This window comes from Myotis yumanensis, unplaced genomic scaffold (assembly GCF_028538775.1).
Source record: "Myotis yumanensis isolate MYYU_CA2020_CCGP unplaced genomic scaffold, mMyoYum1.0.hap1 SCAF_13, whole genome shotgun sequence".
NCBI lineage: Eukaryota > Metazoa > Chordata > Mammalia > Chiroptera > Vespertilionidae > Myotis > Myotis yumanensis.
The window spans coordinates 47,946,985-47,963,565 of NW_027223764.1; the positions used below are offsets into that span (position 1 = coordinate 47,946,985).

General features: G+C 46.1%; 2 protein-coding genes across 8 annotated transcripts in view; one reads left to right on the forward strand and one right to left on the reverse strand.

Moving 5' to 3' along the window:
• Positions 1 to 4,669, reverse strand: part of POLR3A (RNA polymerase III subunit A) — a 50,892-nt gene extending 46,223 nt beyond the window's left edge. For both annotated transcript variants that reach the window (XM_070433054.1, XM_070433053.1), the window contains exons 1-4: positions 4,523 to 4,669; positions 1,464 to 1,599; positions 1,065 to 1,202; positions 448 to 619 (exon numbers count right to left, since the gene is read on the reverse strand). In XM_070433054.1, coding sequence (XP_070289155.1) covers positions 448 to 619; positions 1,065 to 1,202; positions 1,464 to 1,599; positions 4,523 to 4,566 — 490 coding nt within the window. In that variant the 5' untranslated portion in view covers positions 4,567 to 4,669. The remainder of the gene's footprint in view (positions 1 to 447; positions 620 to 1,064; positions 1,203 to 1,463; positions 1,600 to 4,522) is intronic.
• A 3,759-nt stretch (positions 4,670 to 8,428) lies between these two features.
• Positions 8,429 to 15,818, forward strand: RPS24 (ribosomal protein S24). 6 transcript variants are annotated; one of them, XM_070433057.1, is made up of 7 exons: positions 8,429 to 8,512; positions 10,001 to 10,066; positions 10,162 to 10,371; positions 11,618 to 11,728; positions 12,354 to 12,371; positions 15,161 to 15,182; positions 15,732 to 15,818. In XM_070433057.1, exons 1-5 carry the CDS (start codon positions 8,510 to 8,512, stop codon positions 12,357 to 12,359), a joined length of 396 nt encoding a protein of 131 aa, XP_070289158.1. In that variant the 5' UTR covers positions 8,429 to 8,509; the 3' UTR covers positions 12,360 to 12,371; positions 15,161 to 15,182; positions 15,732 to 15,818. The 6 variants fall into 6 exon arrangements, 5 of the variants coding, with proteins under 5 accessions (XP_070289158.1, XP_070289160.1, XP_070289159.1 ...); XR_011473604.1 differs by having other exon boundaries at positions 8,434 to 8,512; positions 12,354 to 12,391; XM_070433059.1 differs by lacking the exon at positions 12,354 to 12,371.
• Positions 15,819 to 16,581: the final 763 nt, after the last annotated feature.

Here is a 16,581-nt window from a genome sequence, read left to right on the forward strand (position 1 = left end):
TTTGGCTAGGGCCAGCCTATAGTGAGCCCAGCAGCCCCAAGAGTCTGCAGCCCACACAATGGCTAAAATATGGTGCATTATGGGAACTAGTCACTTTGGGTCAGGCTGGGCCACTCACAGGCCTAGTCGTCCAACCTGGCTACTAGGCAAAAGGTTGCAGGTTAGATTCCTGGTTGGGGTGTGCACAGGAGGCAGCCGATCTATGTTTCTCTCTTTCTCGCTCTCTAAAAAAAATCAATTAAAAAAAGAACACCCCAAAACATATCCTCGAACAAGGATAAAAAAAAAGATGAGAGGTGCATTCCCTAACAGTGCCCCAATTGCTAGGCTCTATAGCCTAATTTGCAAGAAAAAAAGTTGACTGAAACACTGCATAAAGCTAAGAGGCTAAACAGAAGAGAACGAGTGGAAAGGGGTACTGCTGAGCCTTTCCTGCGTTCTGCTCACCATTGAAAGCGCCACAGTGATGGCAGATGTTTTTCTTTCGGCATTTATCAGAGATTTTCTTCTTCAGCCCTCGCTTCTGGAGGTAGGTTAGGCCGGGCCTCTTGAGATAATCCAGAAACTGCTTCTTCTCCTCCTGGGACAGCATGATGTGGCAGCAGGTTTTGCAGATCATCTTTTAAAAATTAAACAAAACAGATAAAGGATAAGAGGACGAAAAGCCTTCTTTTCAAAATGGCACCCCCACGCCTTGCGAGGACACTGAGTGACCATGCACTGGGGGACCTACAAGATCTGCACGGAGGCAGCCCGAGCTCAGGAGAAAGCTAGGCAGTCAGAGCTGCTGGTAGGATCTTTAACTTTTTTCTCTCTGTTGTTCTGTATGACTTGAATTATTATTTAATTATCTTTCATATTGCATAGCTACCACTTACTCAAGGAAATTCAAGGAATAAAGAATCATTAAGCAACTTATTTATTGAAGATAAAATAGTATGCGTTTAGTATAAAAATTTCCCCTAGATGTGTCTCCCACCTCTCACAATTCCTAAGATCACTCCAATGCCCCTAACTGATAACTCCCGAGTTCATGCCTGGGACAGGAACACACACGCACTCACCTGCAAGATGCCTATGACGGCTCGGAAGTATCCCACGTGAAAACAAGGCAGCTCCAGGTCAATGTATCCGTAGTGGCCCAGGCAGTCAGCCAAGTTTTTCCCACAGGTTTCACAAGGACGGTCCTTCTCACTGGTGCCCTTTGGATAAAAGCACCCCCAGTAATCAATGAGGACCACCGGAGAGCAAAGTGGGGACCAGTCCTCACCGGTGGCCAAGTGACTGGGAATCAGAACCACCTGGGAAGCTAAAGTGTATTCCCATCCACTGACCGCAGGCTGGAGGCTGGGATGGGTGCGCAGGGGAACAGGGTGGTGGAAGGAGGCCCTGTTTCCACCCATGTGATAAGTCTCCAGTTTCAAGTCAAAGCACAAAGAACCCGGAAGGCGCAGGGGTCTTACCATCCTGTGGTCAAGCACCCCGTACAGCAAGGGGGCGTGGTTGTTGTCCTGGCTGTAGAGGTTCTTACTCACAACCTGGATGTGTGCTTGCTGGCGCATCTCCTCGGGTGACTTCATTCCAAAACAGATGTGGCTTCTGGAATGAAAAGAAACAGGGGAGCAATTACATCAAAACCACCTACCAAAAACGGTGATTACATCTGTGACCCACCATAACCAACCACATCCTCCCAGCTCTCTATAGGCTCTGCGCCCCATTATTATATATTAAAACCTCTCCCATTTTTCCTCGGTAAGCACCCTTCATCCTGCTGGAACTGTTCCCTCTCTATCGAATGAAGTGGGGCTCACCGAGGTCACCTGCTGGTTGCTCAATCTAGTGAGAGCATCTCCCAGCTGCCATGCTTCCCCTGTACCTTGAAATACTGTCTTCTCATGGCTTTGGTGACCCCTTATACTCGAGCTTTCTTCCCTTCTCTGGCTCATGCTTTTGTGGTCTCTTCTACTGCCATCTCTTAAATATTGGCATCGCCCCCTACCGGGGGTGATACCCCTCATCCTCTTTTCTGTTCATTGTACACATTCCTCCTGAGTGATCCTGGCACTTGAGTACATGTTGATGTCTGTCTAATCTCTAGCTATAGGCCAGCTATTTCTATTCAGCTGGAGGCCACACAGACACCTGTTCTGGACACCCATGCTCAATGCCCTACAGGCACCTCAGACTCGACGCTTCTAAAATAGAACCCAAGACTTTCTCTCCCAGATCTGTTTCTTCATTCACTTTCCCCGAAAACTGGGGATTTACAATGTGCCAGGCACCTCCTGAGGGGCTGAGAGCACAGATTAAATAAGATAGACAAGGTCTCCTGCCAACATGGAGCTCACAGTCCAGGGTAGGCAAGACAGATAATAAACTGATCCACAAGACTGAGTAAAAGCAGAGAATGAAATGATGTGAAGGGGTAGTTTAAGGAGCCGACTTTATCTTGTGTGGTCAGGAGGTTCCTGTGTAAAATTGACTTTTATGCTGAGTTTTGAATAAGAAGGAACCAGCAATAAGATGATCCGCTGGCTGAGCATTTGAAATAGAGCATAAATAGGGCAAGGGCTGCAGGACCAGCACAAGGTTGATATTTTCTTTCTTTCTTTTTTATACAGATGTTTCATTTTACTTACAGATTTGAGGGACAGAGAGATTAGTTGTTCCACTTACTGATGCATTCATTGGTTGATTCTTGTATGTGCCCTAACTGTGGATCAAACCTGCAACCTTTTGTGGGGACGATGCTTTAACCAACTGAGCTACCCGGCAAGCCTGGCATTTTCAAGGAACCAAATGCAAGCTGTGTACTAGAGCACAGAAAGCTAACGGCACAAGATGAGGCCAGAGAGGTTACATAGGGCTCAGAAACTATGATAGGGAATTTAAATGTTAGTGTAATGGAAAGCTGCTAGAACAGAGGTTCTCAACCTGTGGGTCACGACCCCTTTGGGGGTCGAACAACCCTTTCACAGGGGTCGCCTAAGACCATCGGAAAACACATATATAATTACATTTTTTTTGTGATTAATCACTATGCTTTAATTATGTCCAATTTGTAACAATGAAAATACATCCTGCATATCAGATATTTACATTACGATTCATAACAGTAGCAAAATTAGAGTTATGAAGTAGCAATGAAAATAATTTTATGGTTGGGGGTCACCACAACATGAGGAACTGTATTAAAGGGCATTAGGAAGGTTGAGAACCACTGCTCTAGAAGATTGCAAGCTGAGTGTCAGGGATGTGATCTGCATCGGAACAGTCACTTGGGTGGCTTTGTGGGAAGAGATTACATGTAAATAGAGGCGGGGGTTGGGGTGGGTGTGAGAGGCCAGGGCCCACTGGGAGAGACAGCCTGGAAGGGTTCATCCAGATGAGGCACTTTCCCATTCCAGGGAAAGGAACCATCCCATCCACACAGCCGCCCAAGCAGGAAACTCTGTGCATCCCATTCCTCCCTTACTCATCCTGCCCCGAAGCCCCTTTGGAACCCACTTCCCTCCAATGGCCCTGCCACCCCAGTGCAGGCCAGCATCCCCTGCCCGATCCCTGCCCAGGCCTCCAGCCACCCCCCCCAAACTCCCCCCCCTCCCCTCGGTATCCTGTCCCTCTGAACCACGGGACCTTTCAGGAAAACTCTGACCAAGCCTCTCCCCTGCTCTGTGAAAACCTTCAAAGGTCCCTCCCTGCCTGCGAGATGATTCCGGACACACGCTTATTTCTCATCGCCCCCGGCCCTTCCCACGGTCCTGGAAGAAAGCTGTCTGGTGGCTTTCTGCTGCCCGAACCCTTCTCACTCGGGGCTCCCGGAAGCCGCTGTGCCCACCCTTGCCGCTGCCCTGTCTGCCTCTGCAGCTGCACCGGGCAGTGAGGTCTTGATTCCCGGAAGATCCGCAAGGCCCGTCGCTGGGCCGGCACACAGCGCCTTCCTCGCAGATGCCTGCTGCCAGGACGAGGGATTTTCGTTTTCCACTGGGCCCTCTGAGAGGGGCCGCGGCTCGTAAAACAGCTCTGGGGGAGCAGGCCCGGGACAGCAGCCCCCCTCCGAGGCTGCCCATCCCGGGGCGCAGCGCTCTAGCAGACAGGCTGTCCTCCCGGGCACGGGGCCTCCCGCGCGGTGCGCTGCAGCAAGACCAGCATCGGTCCCCGCCCGGAGGCTCCCCACGCTGCCGTGGCGAGAAGGTCGCGGGGGTCAAGGGACCACGGCCTGACCTCGGGAACGCGAGCCTCGGCCCACGGCGGGCGATCGCATCGCCCAGGCCCACGCCCCTCCCGCCCGGCCCAGGCCCAGCCCGGCCTGCAGCCGCTCGGTGCGGAGGGCTCGCTCCGGGTCGGGATTCTTTGACCCGCCGGGTTCTGACCTCTGCCCAGCCCTTCGGCTGACTCCCAGCCGCCCCTTCCAACTGGCCCTCACCTCACACCCTGACGGCTCGGGACCCCTGACCTCGGGCCCCTCCGTCCCTCCGCCCCCCTTTCGCCCCCTGTGGCCAGTCTTGCTCCATCTTACATTTTCTTGGCCACATCCGTCTCCCGGAACTGCTCCTTCACCATGGTGACGGCTGCCGGGGCAGCTCCCCGGAGTCGGGGGGCTGGTTGAGATAAACGAGGTTCCTCACTCCTCCGGGGATGCTTCTACAGACACAACCGCTGCAGCCTCTCGGCCACCGTAAAGCGTCCCACGTGGCCGCTTCCGCTTCCGCTTCCGCTACTCGCAGGCCGTCTGTCAAGAGAGGCTTCAGGGAACACCGACTTTTTTAGTTTTACATCTACTGCCATCTTGTGGCACCTCCTTGAAATGGCAGGGAAGCCGGGCCTGTATTTTTTTTTTTTTTAATATTTTTATTGATTTCAGGGAGGAAGAGAGATGGAAACGTCAATGATGATGAGAGAATGATTGCCTGCGTCCTGTACACCTCCCCCCACTGGGGTTTGAGCTCCTACCCTGACAAGGATTCGAACTGTGACCTCCTGGTTCATAGGTCGATGCTCAACCACTGAGCCACACCGGACCCGCTCCTGTATTTTCAAAGTCCCACTTCTGCTTCATTTCTCCAGGTCATCTGACACAGGCGGAGAAGCTACAACTCATTGCCTCAGGATTGTCAGACAACCAGGGAGACAAAAATCGCATAAAAGAAAAAATAGTGATTATCAACATTAATAGCATCTTAAGTAAAGTCTCAAATAGTTTAAGAGCGTTGGAGGCTGAAATGAGCCCTCCCAAGGAACAAAGGGCACCATCTGGACATCCAACAACAAAAATAAACAAGGCAGAAAACACAGCCACGCAGGCCCCTCCAGTTCACAAAGATACTTTGCAAAAGAAAATGATTAAACTCATGTTCTTGGTTGCAAAAACAGAAGCTGAAAGTGTATGTTTAGAGTGAAAAGTGAGCCACGATGAGCTAGGGAAACAAGATGAAGAGAGAATAGGAAGGAAAGATCATTTATGTATTGAAACAAATTGCTTGCCTACAGTCTGTGGCAACCTGTGGGAGGTGATTAATATGACAGCTTAGTGCACAAAACTAGCAAGGAAACGGCACCATCACAGGAGTCAGCGCTACAGAACCTGAAATTTCTTTACTACTTTGAGAAACTGTTATAAAGTGGATCAACAATCTTTACATTTTATGAAGGAATGCTATCTAAATTTCAGACTCCATGAATCCTCACTAGTAAAACAATAATGTGGCAGACAAAAAGCAAACCAGATGTTCCTAACCGATTTCAGCAGTTAATCGCTCATTGTATCTTTGAAGTAATGGAAGTAATGTTGACAATCCTATACCAACAAGATTTGACGAGTGACTGGAGGGTAAGAGCAAAGGTTCTGGAACCACAGGGCCTCCAAGTTGTGTGACTTCAGGAAAGTTACTTAACCTTATTGTGTCTCAGTCACTTACCCATTTATAAAAAGGGTAGAATAGGTACCTGTAACATAGAAGCTCCAATCCCAGGAGTGCCACACTGTTCTTTGCTAGTTGACAAAACCATGAGGGGACTAGAGGGGAAAGATATGGCCTTTATTTTTTTTTTTAATTTATTATTTTTAAATACTAGAGGCCCAATGCATGAAATTCGTGCAAGAGTAGGCCTTCCTTCCCCTGGCTGCAGGCACCGGCTTCCCTCTGGCACCTGGGTTCTGGGCTGGCTTCCCTCCACCTGGGCTTCAGCATTTTGAAACACCCTAACTTACCTCTGGTGCCGTGTCACATATAGAAATTTTTTGATATTTAAATGCCATTTAACAAAGAAAAATCAACCAAAAAAATGAGTTTGAGTGCCACCTCTGACACGCATGTCATAGGTTCACCATCACTGGTCTGGAAGGATGTCCGGTTAATTAGCATATTACCCTTTTATTATTATAGATACCCTCATTGATTTCAGAGAGGAAAGGAGAGGAAGAGAGAGAGAAACATCAATGATGAGAGGGAATCATTGATTGGCTGCCTCCTGCACGTCTGACCTAGCCTGCAACCCAGGCATGTGCCCTTGATCGGACTCAAACCTGGGACCCTTAAGCCCGCAGGCTGATGCTCTATCCACTGAGCCAAACCGGCTAGGCAAGATATGGACTTTATTACTTACACAATGAGGAAGACCCCATGGATGCCAGGGGAGTGAGTTTCTGCTCTCGGTCAGGGTTGGATAGGGGCTTAACTAGAAGGTGGGGGAACACCCTGCGTCCAGGCAGGACAAAGACAGAGTCTGGTGAGGTTTTTAGCTGTCAGGGTCCAGGCAACGCCCTGGGGTCTGTGCTGATCTGCTTCTTGTGGCCACTGGCCAGGCAGACACTGTTCCACTGACTGGGAGGGGGAATTGGGCTATGTCTTTGACCCCACAGCGCCCTAATTTTAGGGTTGGTGGGATGGTCAGGCAATCATTCAATGAATATTAACTATTCTTTTTATTCTGAAGCATACAGGAAAGCTACCCTCAAAACCTGCATCCTGGTCTCCTGGTCTGCACTAACCTTTGGGAAGTTCTTTCCTAATGCCTCTCTTTGAACATCCACACGAATATTCTTTATCTTTACATGTCTCTTTCACTTTGAATAACTAAATTTCTGGATCAAGCAAGCACTAATTAAAAGCTCATTTTTTGTAAGAACTACGATTTGCAGAAAAAGTTATTTTTAATAAGAACATCAACAGATGGCAAAGAGAGAGAGAGAGAGAGAGGCGGGGAGGGGGAAGAACATTAACAGAGAATCTCACAAAAATGCTAATTAGTAATAAATCAAAACAGTCAGATTGAGCACTTGAAATAGCAAAGGTTTTGAGTCAGGGTTTCTGCAGTTTCTTTATTTTTTTATTTTTTACCTTTTTTCTTTTCCCCCTGCAGTTTCTTTGGCTGTAAAATGAGGAGACTGGCATAGGATGTCTTCCAGCTTTACCAACTTCTAACTCGGCTGGAGGTAATTTTTTTCTTTTTATTTATTTTTCAAACTTTATTTTTCAATTACAGTTGACATTAACTATTACTTTATACTAGAGGCCCAATGCACGAAATTCGTGCAAGAGTAGGCCTTCCTTCCCCTGGCTGCAGGCACCGGCTTCCCTCTGACACCTGGGATCTGGGCTGGCTTCCCTCCACCGGGGCTTCAGCATTTTGAAAAACCCTAACTTACCTCTGGTGCCGTGTCACATATAGAAATTTTTTGATATTTGCAACCATAGTAAAACAAAGACTTATATTTTTGATATTTATTTTATATATTTAAATGCCATTTAACAAAGAAAAATCAACCAAAAAAATGAGTTCGAGTGCCACCTCTGACACGCATGTCATAGGTTCACCATCACTGGTCTGGAAGGATGTCTGGTTAATTAGCATATTACCCTTTTATTATTATAGATTATTAGTTTCAGGTGTGCAGCTTACTGGTTAGTTCCCACCCCCCAATATTCCCAGTACTCAACAGGCACCATACATAGTTATTGTAATAATACTGACTATATTACCTATGCTTTACGTCCCCTATTTTGTAATTATCAATTTGTACTTCCTAACCCCTTCACCTCTTTTACCCAGTGCGCCAACCCCTCCCCTTTGGCAACCACCAGCCGGCTCTCTGTGTTCATGAGTATGTTTCAAATTTGTTTGTTTATTAGATTCCACATATAAGTGAAATAACATGGTATTTATCCTTGGTTGGAGTTCATTTAAACTATAACTTGGTTTACAGAAATTTTAAGTAGGGATAATTCTGATAGTAGTGAATCGCACTGAAGTTCAACACGTGCTTACGTAATCAGCACTGAACTGTTCCACCTCCTAATTGGTTAGTTCAGTATTCTGGGTGTGGCCAAAGATGGATGAGGCGGGGCCTTAGGCACTTTCAATCCGGCATTGGCGTGGTCAGCCTCGCGGTCTGGCCACGCCCCCACGCCGGCGCCGCCGGGGTCCTTCCGTACGCGTTGATATGATTGGCCGAGGAAGAGTGGCTCTCTTTTCCTCCCTGGCTGCCTGAAGACCAACCTTCATCATGGTGAGTCTCCCGTGCCTGTGCCGTCATCCGCTGCGTATCCGAGCCATCCGTCGCCCCCCGCTCCCCCCGTCCGCGCTACGGCCGCCCGAAGCCCGGTTGCGCTCCCCTGGCGTGTTGGACTGAGGCCTGTTGCCGAGGGCCCCGGAGCCGCCGGCGGGGTTTCCAGGCTGCGCTGCCGACCGGGACACGCCGGACGTCTGAGTCGAGGGCCTGGGGAGGAAGGGAGGGAGCGGCTGCTGCGTTTGTTGGCTTCGTAGAGTCCAGAGGATCGGGTGGCGTGAAACACTTAGAACCCACAGTCGCAATGCGGGACAGGCGGTTTGCGGGGGACGGCAGCCCCCGGCGAGTTGGGGCGAATGAAACCGCTGTCCCGTGTGAGCCAGAGTGCTGCCAGCTGCTGGGGTCCTTTTGTAACGTCTCGGGGATGCCGCTGCCGGGGACGGGAGGCAGCGCCCCAGGTTGTGACTAGTGAGGTCCGTCATTCGGAAGGTTCGCCACCAGTTTTTTTTAAGTCCACTCCGCTTTGCGAGCCTTTCCCCCTGGCCCTTGACTTCCATAATTAGATACTGTTGAAGTGAGCTTTGGTGTGGTTTTCCAAACAAATTTAAATCTAGCAACCAGACGTTATGTGAAAGCATTCCCCCTTCTCCATCATTTTGGTAAAGTTTATTTTGGTTTGCAAACATGCTAAATATCCACACCCCTTGGTAGTTAGGGGAGCTGTTGGGCCATTCAGAAGGGAATCGGGTTTTCTGGGCTGTCGAGCCGGTCCCTGAAGAAGGGTAGGTGCATGCAGGCGTGCATCGCTGTCGGGTTGGTGCAGGAAGCTGTCGGGTTTGTGCAGGAAGCTGGAACGCGGAGCGGTGACTGAAGCACTTGGCGAGTCGCAGGTTTACTCCAGAGAAGGTTCTCAGCTGGGGGTGACTTTGGCCTCAGTGGGGACAAAGTCTGGAAACATTTTTGGTTAGAACTGGGAAGTGGGGATGCTCTGGGCATCTGGTGATTAGAGGCCAAGGTCGCCACTAAAACATCTTAGAATGCTTAGGGCAGCCCCCACAACGGGGATTCCTGGGGCCAAGGTGTCGGTAATGCAGAGGTTGAGATACCATGCTCCATCCACATGGTGCCCACACCAAAGGGAAGGAATACGGATTCCCACGCGGCTGCCGGCTGCCTTTTCTTGGTACTTAGTTTGTGTGTTTGGGTCCTGTGAGCTAGGCGCACGGTGGTAAGTGGATTGGGAGGGGATGGGAATTTGGGACTTTTTTTCTTTGTATTGAAGCTTTCCTGTTACGAGTCCCTGTGGCTCTTGAGCATTTGAAATGTGGCTCCAGCAGCTGAGGAATTGAATTTTAAATGTTATTTAATTAACTTTCCACATATGGTGAGTGCCTACTAGTTTGGACAGCACAGTTCTAGATCTTGGAAAATCACAACAAGGCCAAGAAAAGGTTGAGTAGTTTTATTAACTCGTGTTACTGTTTTCAGAATGACACAGTAACCATCCGGACCAGGAAGTTCATGACCAACAGACTGCTTCAGCGGAAGCAAATGGTAAGGAAGGGGCACATCACAGTTTGGTTAACTGTTCTCCTTTTTTAAAGATGTGTTACATTATAATAAATACTAAACTCGACATTTCCTTTTAGGTCATTGATGTCCTTCACCCTGGGAAGGCAACAGTACCCAAGACAGAAATCCGGGAAAAACTAGCCAAAATGTATAAGACCACACCTGATGTCATCTTTGTGTTTGGATTCAGAACCCACTTTGGTGGTGGCAAGACCACTGGCTTTGGCATGATTTATGATTCCTTGGATTACGCAAAGAAAAATGAGCCCAAACACAGACTTGCAAGAGTAGGTATCTTCATTTTGTTACAGCTGCTGAAGACGTTTTTCAATAGCATTGTATTGTGGGTACAGTGCAATAAGCCAGAGCAAGCAGTCGAGGGAGGGACAACATACAGACCTAATGAACTCTTAAGGAGTTAAGAGAACCCCTTGATAAAGGAACAGGTAGAGTCTGCAGCATTTGAGGGGATAGCTTTTGAGCTGGGTCTGGAAGAGCAGGTAAAGTGTTATTCCTGGGGATAGGAACTAGAAGTGGGGGTGAGTTTGGAAAGATAGGTTGTTACCAAATAAAGTGAGATCCTTTGTACCGAATGTCTGAATTTGGACTTAACTCCCATAGGTAGCCAGCAGCCAGAGTAGTGTTTGGGTAGTAAACTAAACTAGCAAATAGATTACTTTTTTATTTTAATCCTCACCTGAGGATATTTTCCCATTGGTTTTTAGAGTGGAAGAGAGGGAAAGAGCGAAATATCAATGTGAGAGAAACGTGGATTGGTTGCCTCCTGCATGCACCCTGACCAGGGTCTGGGCAGGGGAGGAGCCTGCAACCGAGGTACATGCCCTCGGCTGCAATCAAACCTGGGAACCTTGATCCGCAGGCCAAGGCTCTATCTACTGAGCCAAACCAGCTAGGGCTGGATTGTTATTTATGTCTATCCTCTTAAGTCCTTTTTCTCCTTGCTATTAGATAAATCTTACAGAAGAGCTGTGAGGGAAATTATTGTGGTCTGGTAGATAGATGTTGCACTCTTTACTGGGTGCTGGGCGGTGTTGAGATGACATTGAAGCTGAGATCCTTGTAAAGATATGGACGCAGTCTTTAGGCAGCAGGAACAGTAAGTGCAAAAGTGGACAGTGAAGAGGAGTCGATTATAGCAGTCTCCATGGAGGGTGGGTGGAACTCATGGAAAAGGCTCCTTTGTCAGCTGGGAGTAATCGAGACGAAATGGAAGAGACTCTGAAGAGAAGGCAAATGTTGGGGGCCTTGTTAGCTGTAGGTTCAAGGCTGGACAATAATAGCCGAGTCCCCTGAACTTACCATGCAGGGAGTGTTGAGTGGACATTTGTTTCCTGTGCTATTTATACTCATTGTTTCCTAATTTAAATCCCTTTCTGTTCAAGTATTAAATGCACTTGAAAAGTTTAATTTGGGGAGTTGCATTTCTTGAGCTCCAGCCTGGTCCATTTTCCTACCAGATTAGTGGGCAATGATGTTTTGCAAATAACCTGTATACATTCCTTTCTCCTTCAGCATGGCCTATATGAGAAGAAGAAGACCTCAAGAAAACAGAGAAAGGAACGCAAGAACAGAATGAAGAAAGTCAGGGGGACTGCAAAGGCCAACGTTGGTGCTGGCAAAAAGGTATGGTGCATCAAGGAAAATACAGAGGTGTCAACTGCAGGTCTTTAGTTTCTAGAAAAAAGGGGTTTTGTTTTCTTTAATAACTTTTCTTAATGTTTCTTCCCTTCCACTACTTCTGGATTACAGAAGGTAACGTATTTGAGAAGCTATAGAATGTAGTGTCCTAACACCACGTCAGTAGAGTAGCTTCTCCCACAGTAGCTTTGCCACAGCTCACAGATAAGCACAACACGGCGGCCACATCGGTTCAGTGATCGCCCTGGTGGGCGCCTTGCAAGCCCAATCTGGAGTTTTCATTTTACTAATTGGCACAAGCTCACCAGGATGCAGATCTAGTTTTCTGAGACTGAACTTACTTTAAAATGGACAACTGGGTTAAGAAGCAGTTGAATCAATGTGGCCTGTGTTCTGGCATGCTGGAGAGGCAGCTGAAATCTGAATTGTTGACCTCTCCAGTTAGCCAAGACTTAAGTGATTTTAATGATGAGCAGCTTTTTACCAGCTTTGCCTAGCTAATTCTAAACAATTAAATTAAGGTGTTGGGTTGTTAAGTTAACAAATAATCAAGTGTTCTGTGAACTTTTTTTTTTTTTTGCCTTTTCCATCTTGGATTCTTGTTCATCAGAAATGAAGTGTCTGGCAGGTACAGAGATTCTGAGCACGGTGTGGGATGCATCACCTTCACTGAGTTTGCTTTGATGCTTTGCATGTTGGCTTTTGAACAATAGAGTTTCACAGTGTGGTTTATTATAACACCATTAGAGGCCCGATGCACACAATTTGTGCAAGAGTAGGCCTTCATTCCCCCAGCTGCCGGCACCGGCTTCCCTCTGGCACCTGGGACCCGGGCTTCCCTCACAGCCCCGGCTTTGTCCGGAAGGTCGTCTGCTTTTATTATTATAGATTGCTATGCTTTAAGATAGTGTACTGTGAACAAAGGAGGAAAGGTTTTAATCACGTTTATTTTGGAAACTCAAAAATGCATATTCCGGTGTGAAGTGGAGGAAGGTGGATATCCTACTTAGTAGGCACCCTTTAACTTCACTTGGAAAGCTGTGTCTCAGAAAGTGACATACTCAGGAAATGGCTTTGCTTAACACAGGCTTGGGAATGGTCCTCTCCACTAGTGAGCAGTCTTTTCCTTGGGGACTTGAGAGACATCCATTCTCTGCAGCTCTGATAAACTGGCCCAGGAAACTTGGCAAAGCTTCTGTCCTGGGATCATCCATTCAAAACTGCCTTTTATCATGCCATTGTTTTTTACTCAACTTTTCATCTGATATAAATTCTAAATTTATTTATTGAATTTTAGAAAGAGGAATAGGAAGAGAGAGAGAAAGAAACACTGATTTGTTCCACTTATTTATGCATTCATTGGTTGGTTCTTATATGTGCCCTGACCAGGAATCAAACCTAAAACCTTGGTGTATCAGGATGACACTCCAACCTGCGGCCCGTGAGCCGCATGCGGCTCTTTGCCCCTTTAGTGTGGCTCTTCCACAAAATACCAACTTCTGCGCATGGGCCACGAAGTTTCAGTCGCACTGTACATGTGCGCCTGCACGTGGTATTTTGTGGAAGAGCCACACTCAAGGGGCCAAAGAGCCGCATGTGGCTTGCAAGCCGCAGTTTGCCGACCACTGCTCTAGCCAATTGAGCTACCTGGCCAGGGCTGATTTATATATATATATGTATATATATATTTTAAATATTTTTATTGATTTCAGAGAGGAAGGGAGAGTTAGAGACAGAAGCATCAATCAATGAGAGAGTCATTGATCAGCTGCCTCTTGCATGCCCCTCAGTGGGGATTGAGCCTGCAACCCGGGCATGTGCCCTGACCAGAGATCAAACCATGACCTCCTGATTCAACCACTGAGCCACCCCAGCTGGGTGGATATATTTTTTTAATTAAAAATTTCTCAATATAATTGTATATTCACATGAAAGCCTTTGATGAATATGCTTTTCCTACACATACTTAGAATGGTGCAGTGCCCAGTTTTAAATACATTTTGCATATTTGAGCAGTGTAAACCAGTTGTAACGTGGCTGAGCTTGGGCTGGGAGTAGTAGGATTCTGAAATGGGTGGTCACTGCCCCTGTGTGCTGTGATCTCCCCTTCTCTCCCCCTAGGCCGGGCAGTAAACGTGTTCTGCCTGCACAGAACTCAGATCACACTGACTTCCCAGCGCCATGGTTCACGTTGACAAACTGCCAGAGGAGCTACTGGCCACTTAGAGCCACTCTTATACCTACCTGTTGACAGAATTTCTGGAGATTGCAGAAAAGAATCAGTCTATATTTATTTGTCTTCTGATCTAGATCTGAAGAATGATTAACAATTCTTTTTTCTTCATTTAGCCTGAGTCTCATGTGTTAGTGCTCAGTGGTGACAGGTACAGAGGGGCTACCTGTGGGGACCTGAGCCATCACTGTCCTACTTCAAGTTGTACTGGTGCATTTCACTAGCACTGCTCTGAAAAGCCGCCTGGAAAATGAATGCATAAATGAGCACGTGCATTTTATTTTTTACTTATTGGTTTTAGAGAGAGAGAAAGGGAGAGAGAAGAAAACATTTATTTGTGACCCATTTATCTTTGCATTCAATAATTGCTGCTGTCCTGACTGGGGATCTAACCCCCAACCTTGGTGTTTCCGGATGATGCTCAATCAACTGAGCTATCCTGAGAGAGAGAGCGAGCATATAACATTTTTTGACTACAAAAAAAAAAAAAAAGTCAGGCATATTACTGTTCCTATTTTAGTTTTTGTTTAGGTATTGGAATTGGTATTTGCTTTTTACCTTTTGAGTGCAATGAATTATTTTAAATTAAGGAATAAATAATCTCATGTTTGAAGAACAGTTGAAGCATTTTTACTTTAGCTAAATTCTGCCTGTTTTAATATTAATTTGCACTACTTTTGTTAGCTGTGGATGGTGGCTTTTAAAGTATTGAGCTGAGGCACGTTTTAAAAGACTTGCTTGATCATTTAGACCTCTCCCATTATGGTTCCATTAGACTTTAGTCTGGGATGATTACCAAGTCTGTCGATGGTGCTAGTGTATAAGGGTGCCCAGCGCAATGTTGCTGGGCAGAACAGAGGTATGCCTACTTCATCTATAAGTAGGCAGTGGCAGCCTGGGTTGGGATTAGCGTTGTACTGATCTCTTCATTGTGAAATCATCACGCTACCTTGTTTGCATAAGAGCCTGAGTAATCAGGCAAGGTATTCTCAAAAATTGGGAGTAATAAAATCAGTGAGTGTGTCTAAGGAGTGTTCTATATACATTCTGCAAAGAAGAGAATGATCATCTTCAAGGTACCTGATTGCATGCACGTAAATGCAGATTATTTTGGAGTTTAAAAGGGACTATTAATGAATGTCTCTCCCCCCTCTTCCCTTTTCCCTTCCCTGCCACTGATTCAGTGAGCTGGAGATTGAACTACAGGTATATATAACTCAAGTTTTTCATTTAGAGCACTAGACTTCTTCATTTACTGACACAGTAATTTAAAAGTAGAGCATGCAAAGTAGATGTAGAAGTAGATTTACAAATGTGCTCAAGAGTTGTGTTTTTAATACTAATAGTTACATGGCTTTGTTTTTAAATTTTAGTAATATTTAACTCATTGTTTGTTTGTTTCCTAACTTGAATGTTCTATTTCTTATTTATTTATTTATTTGTTTATTTATTTATTACGTTTTTCCCCCTTTATTGATTAAGATACTACAAATGTGTCCTCACCTCCCCAATGTCCCCTCATCCCCCCAATCCTGCCCTCACCCCCTGTTGTCCACATCCATCACTTATGCAAATGTTCTATTTCTTGATGCTTACGTTGTGTTGTGATCATACAAACCTAACGTCATTCTAGGTTACTAATAATTGTTCTGCATGAATGTCATTAATTTTGGAGTTTGTTGACGACTTTCAACTTGAATTTTTAAAGTTCCATTCAGCAGTTGCTAACTAAATTTTTTTTTCTTTGATTCACAGAAGGAGTAAAGATTCTTCGGTGACTTTATCTGTGATGGTTGTGCAGATTTTTCATGAGAGGATTAATAAACTATAAACTTTTATGTGTCTGGTTGTTTGATTTTTTTTTTTACTGGGAGTGTAACTAATCTTCTGTTTATCGGACTTAAGATTGCTGCCCCCAAGTTCACATGTTCCATTAATCTAATTCACTGAAAACTTGGTATGATGGGGTGGCGTTTATCCTTCTATTTAACAGCACAAAGACATCAGGTTAGAGAATGGGCAACATGGGAGCATGCAGGGCCAGTACGGAGTGCTCAGTTTACTATTCGCCGTCAGTGTAATGGTGTTTCTGAAAGAGACACCTAAAATCTGATTCCTTTTTGTTCTTTCTAGAATCCACTTAGTTCTTGTTACTGAAAAGATTATTTGCTGGCCTCAATGAAAATTAAAATTATTAGGTCACATTTTTATTTATCCTGACTAGGATCTATCAAAATTGTTACCTGTGTGTTGTAGGTTTATGCTTATGGGATAAGTGAGTGGTTTATTATGAGTGGGGAATTTTTGTTTTGTTAATCCACCTGAGGCTATTTTTTCATTGGTTTTTAGGGGGGGGGAAGGGGAGACAGAAACATCAGTGTAAGAGACCCATTGATTGGTTACCTCCAGCATGCACCCCGATCAGGACCCTGGGGATCAGAACAGAAACCCTTTGGTGCATGAGCACTCTAACCACTGACCCACACCAGCCAGGGCTGTAGAGCTTTGTTAATGGGATGTGCTCAGGGAGAGCAGTTAGTAGCCAGAGCCTCTGGAGAAGGGAATTGTGATTAGCTCTGGCTGGGCTGGGTTGTTGTGAAAGTCA

Excerpts from the sequence above, each read along its gene's own strand:
- RPS24 (XM_070433055.1), top strand. Across the intron at positions 10,067-10,161 it reads TGCTTCAGCGGAAGCAAATG|GTCATTGATGTCCTTCACCC; the intron begins GTAAGGAAGGGG and ends ATTTCCTTTTAG. Across the intron at positions 10,372-11,617 it reads CCAAACACAGACTTGCAAGA|CATGGCCTATATGAGAAGAA; the intron begins GTAGGTATCTTC and ends TTTCTCCTTCAG.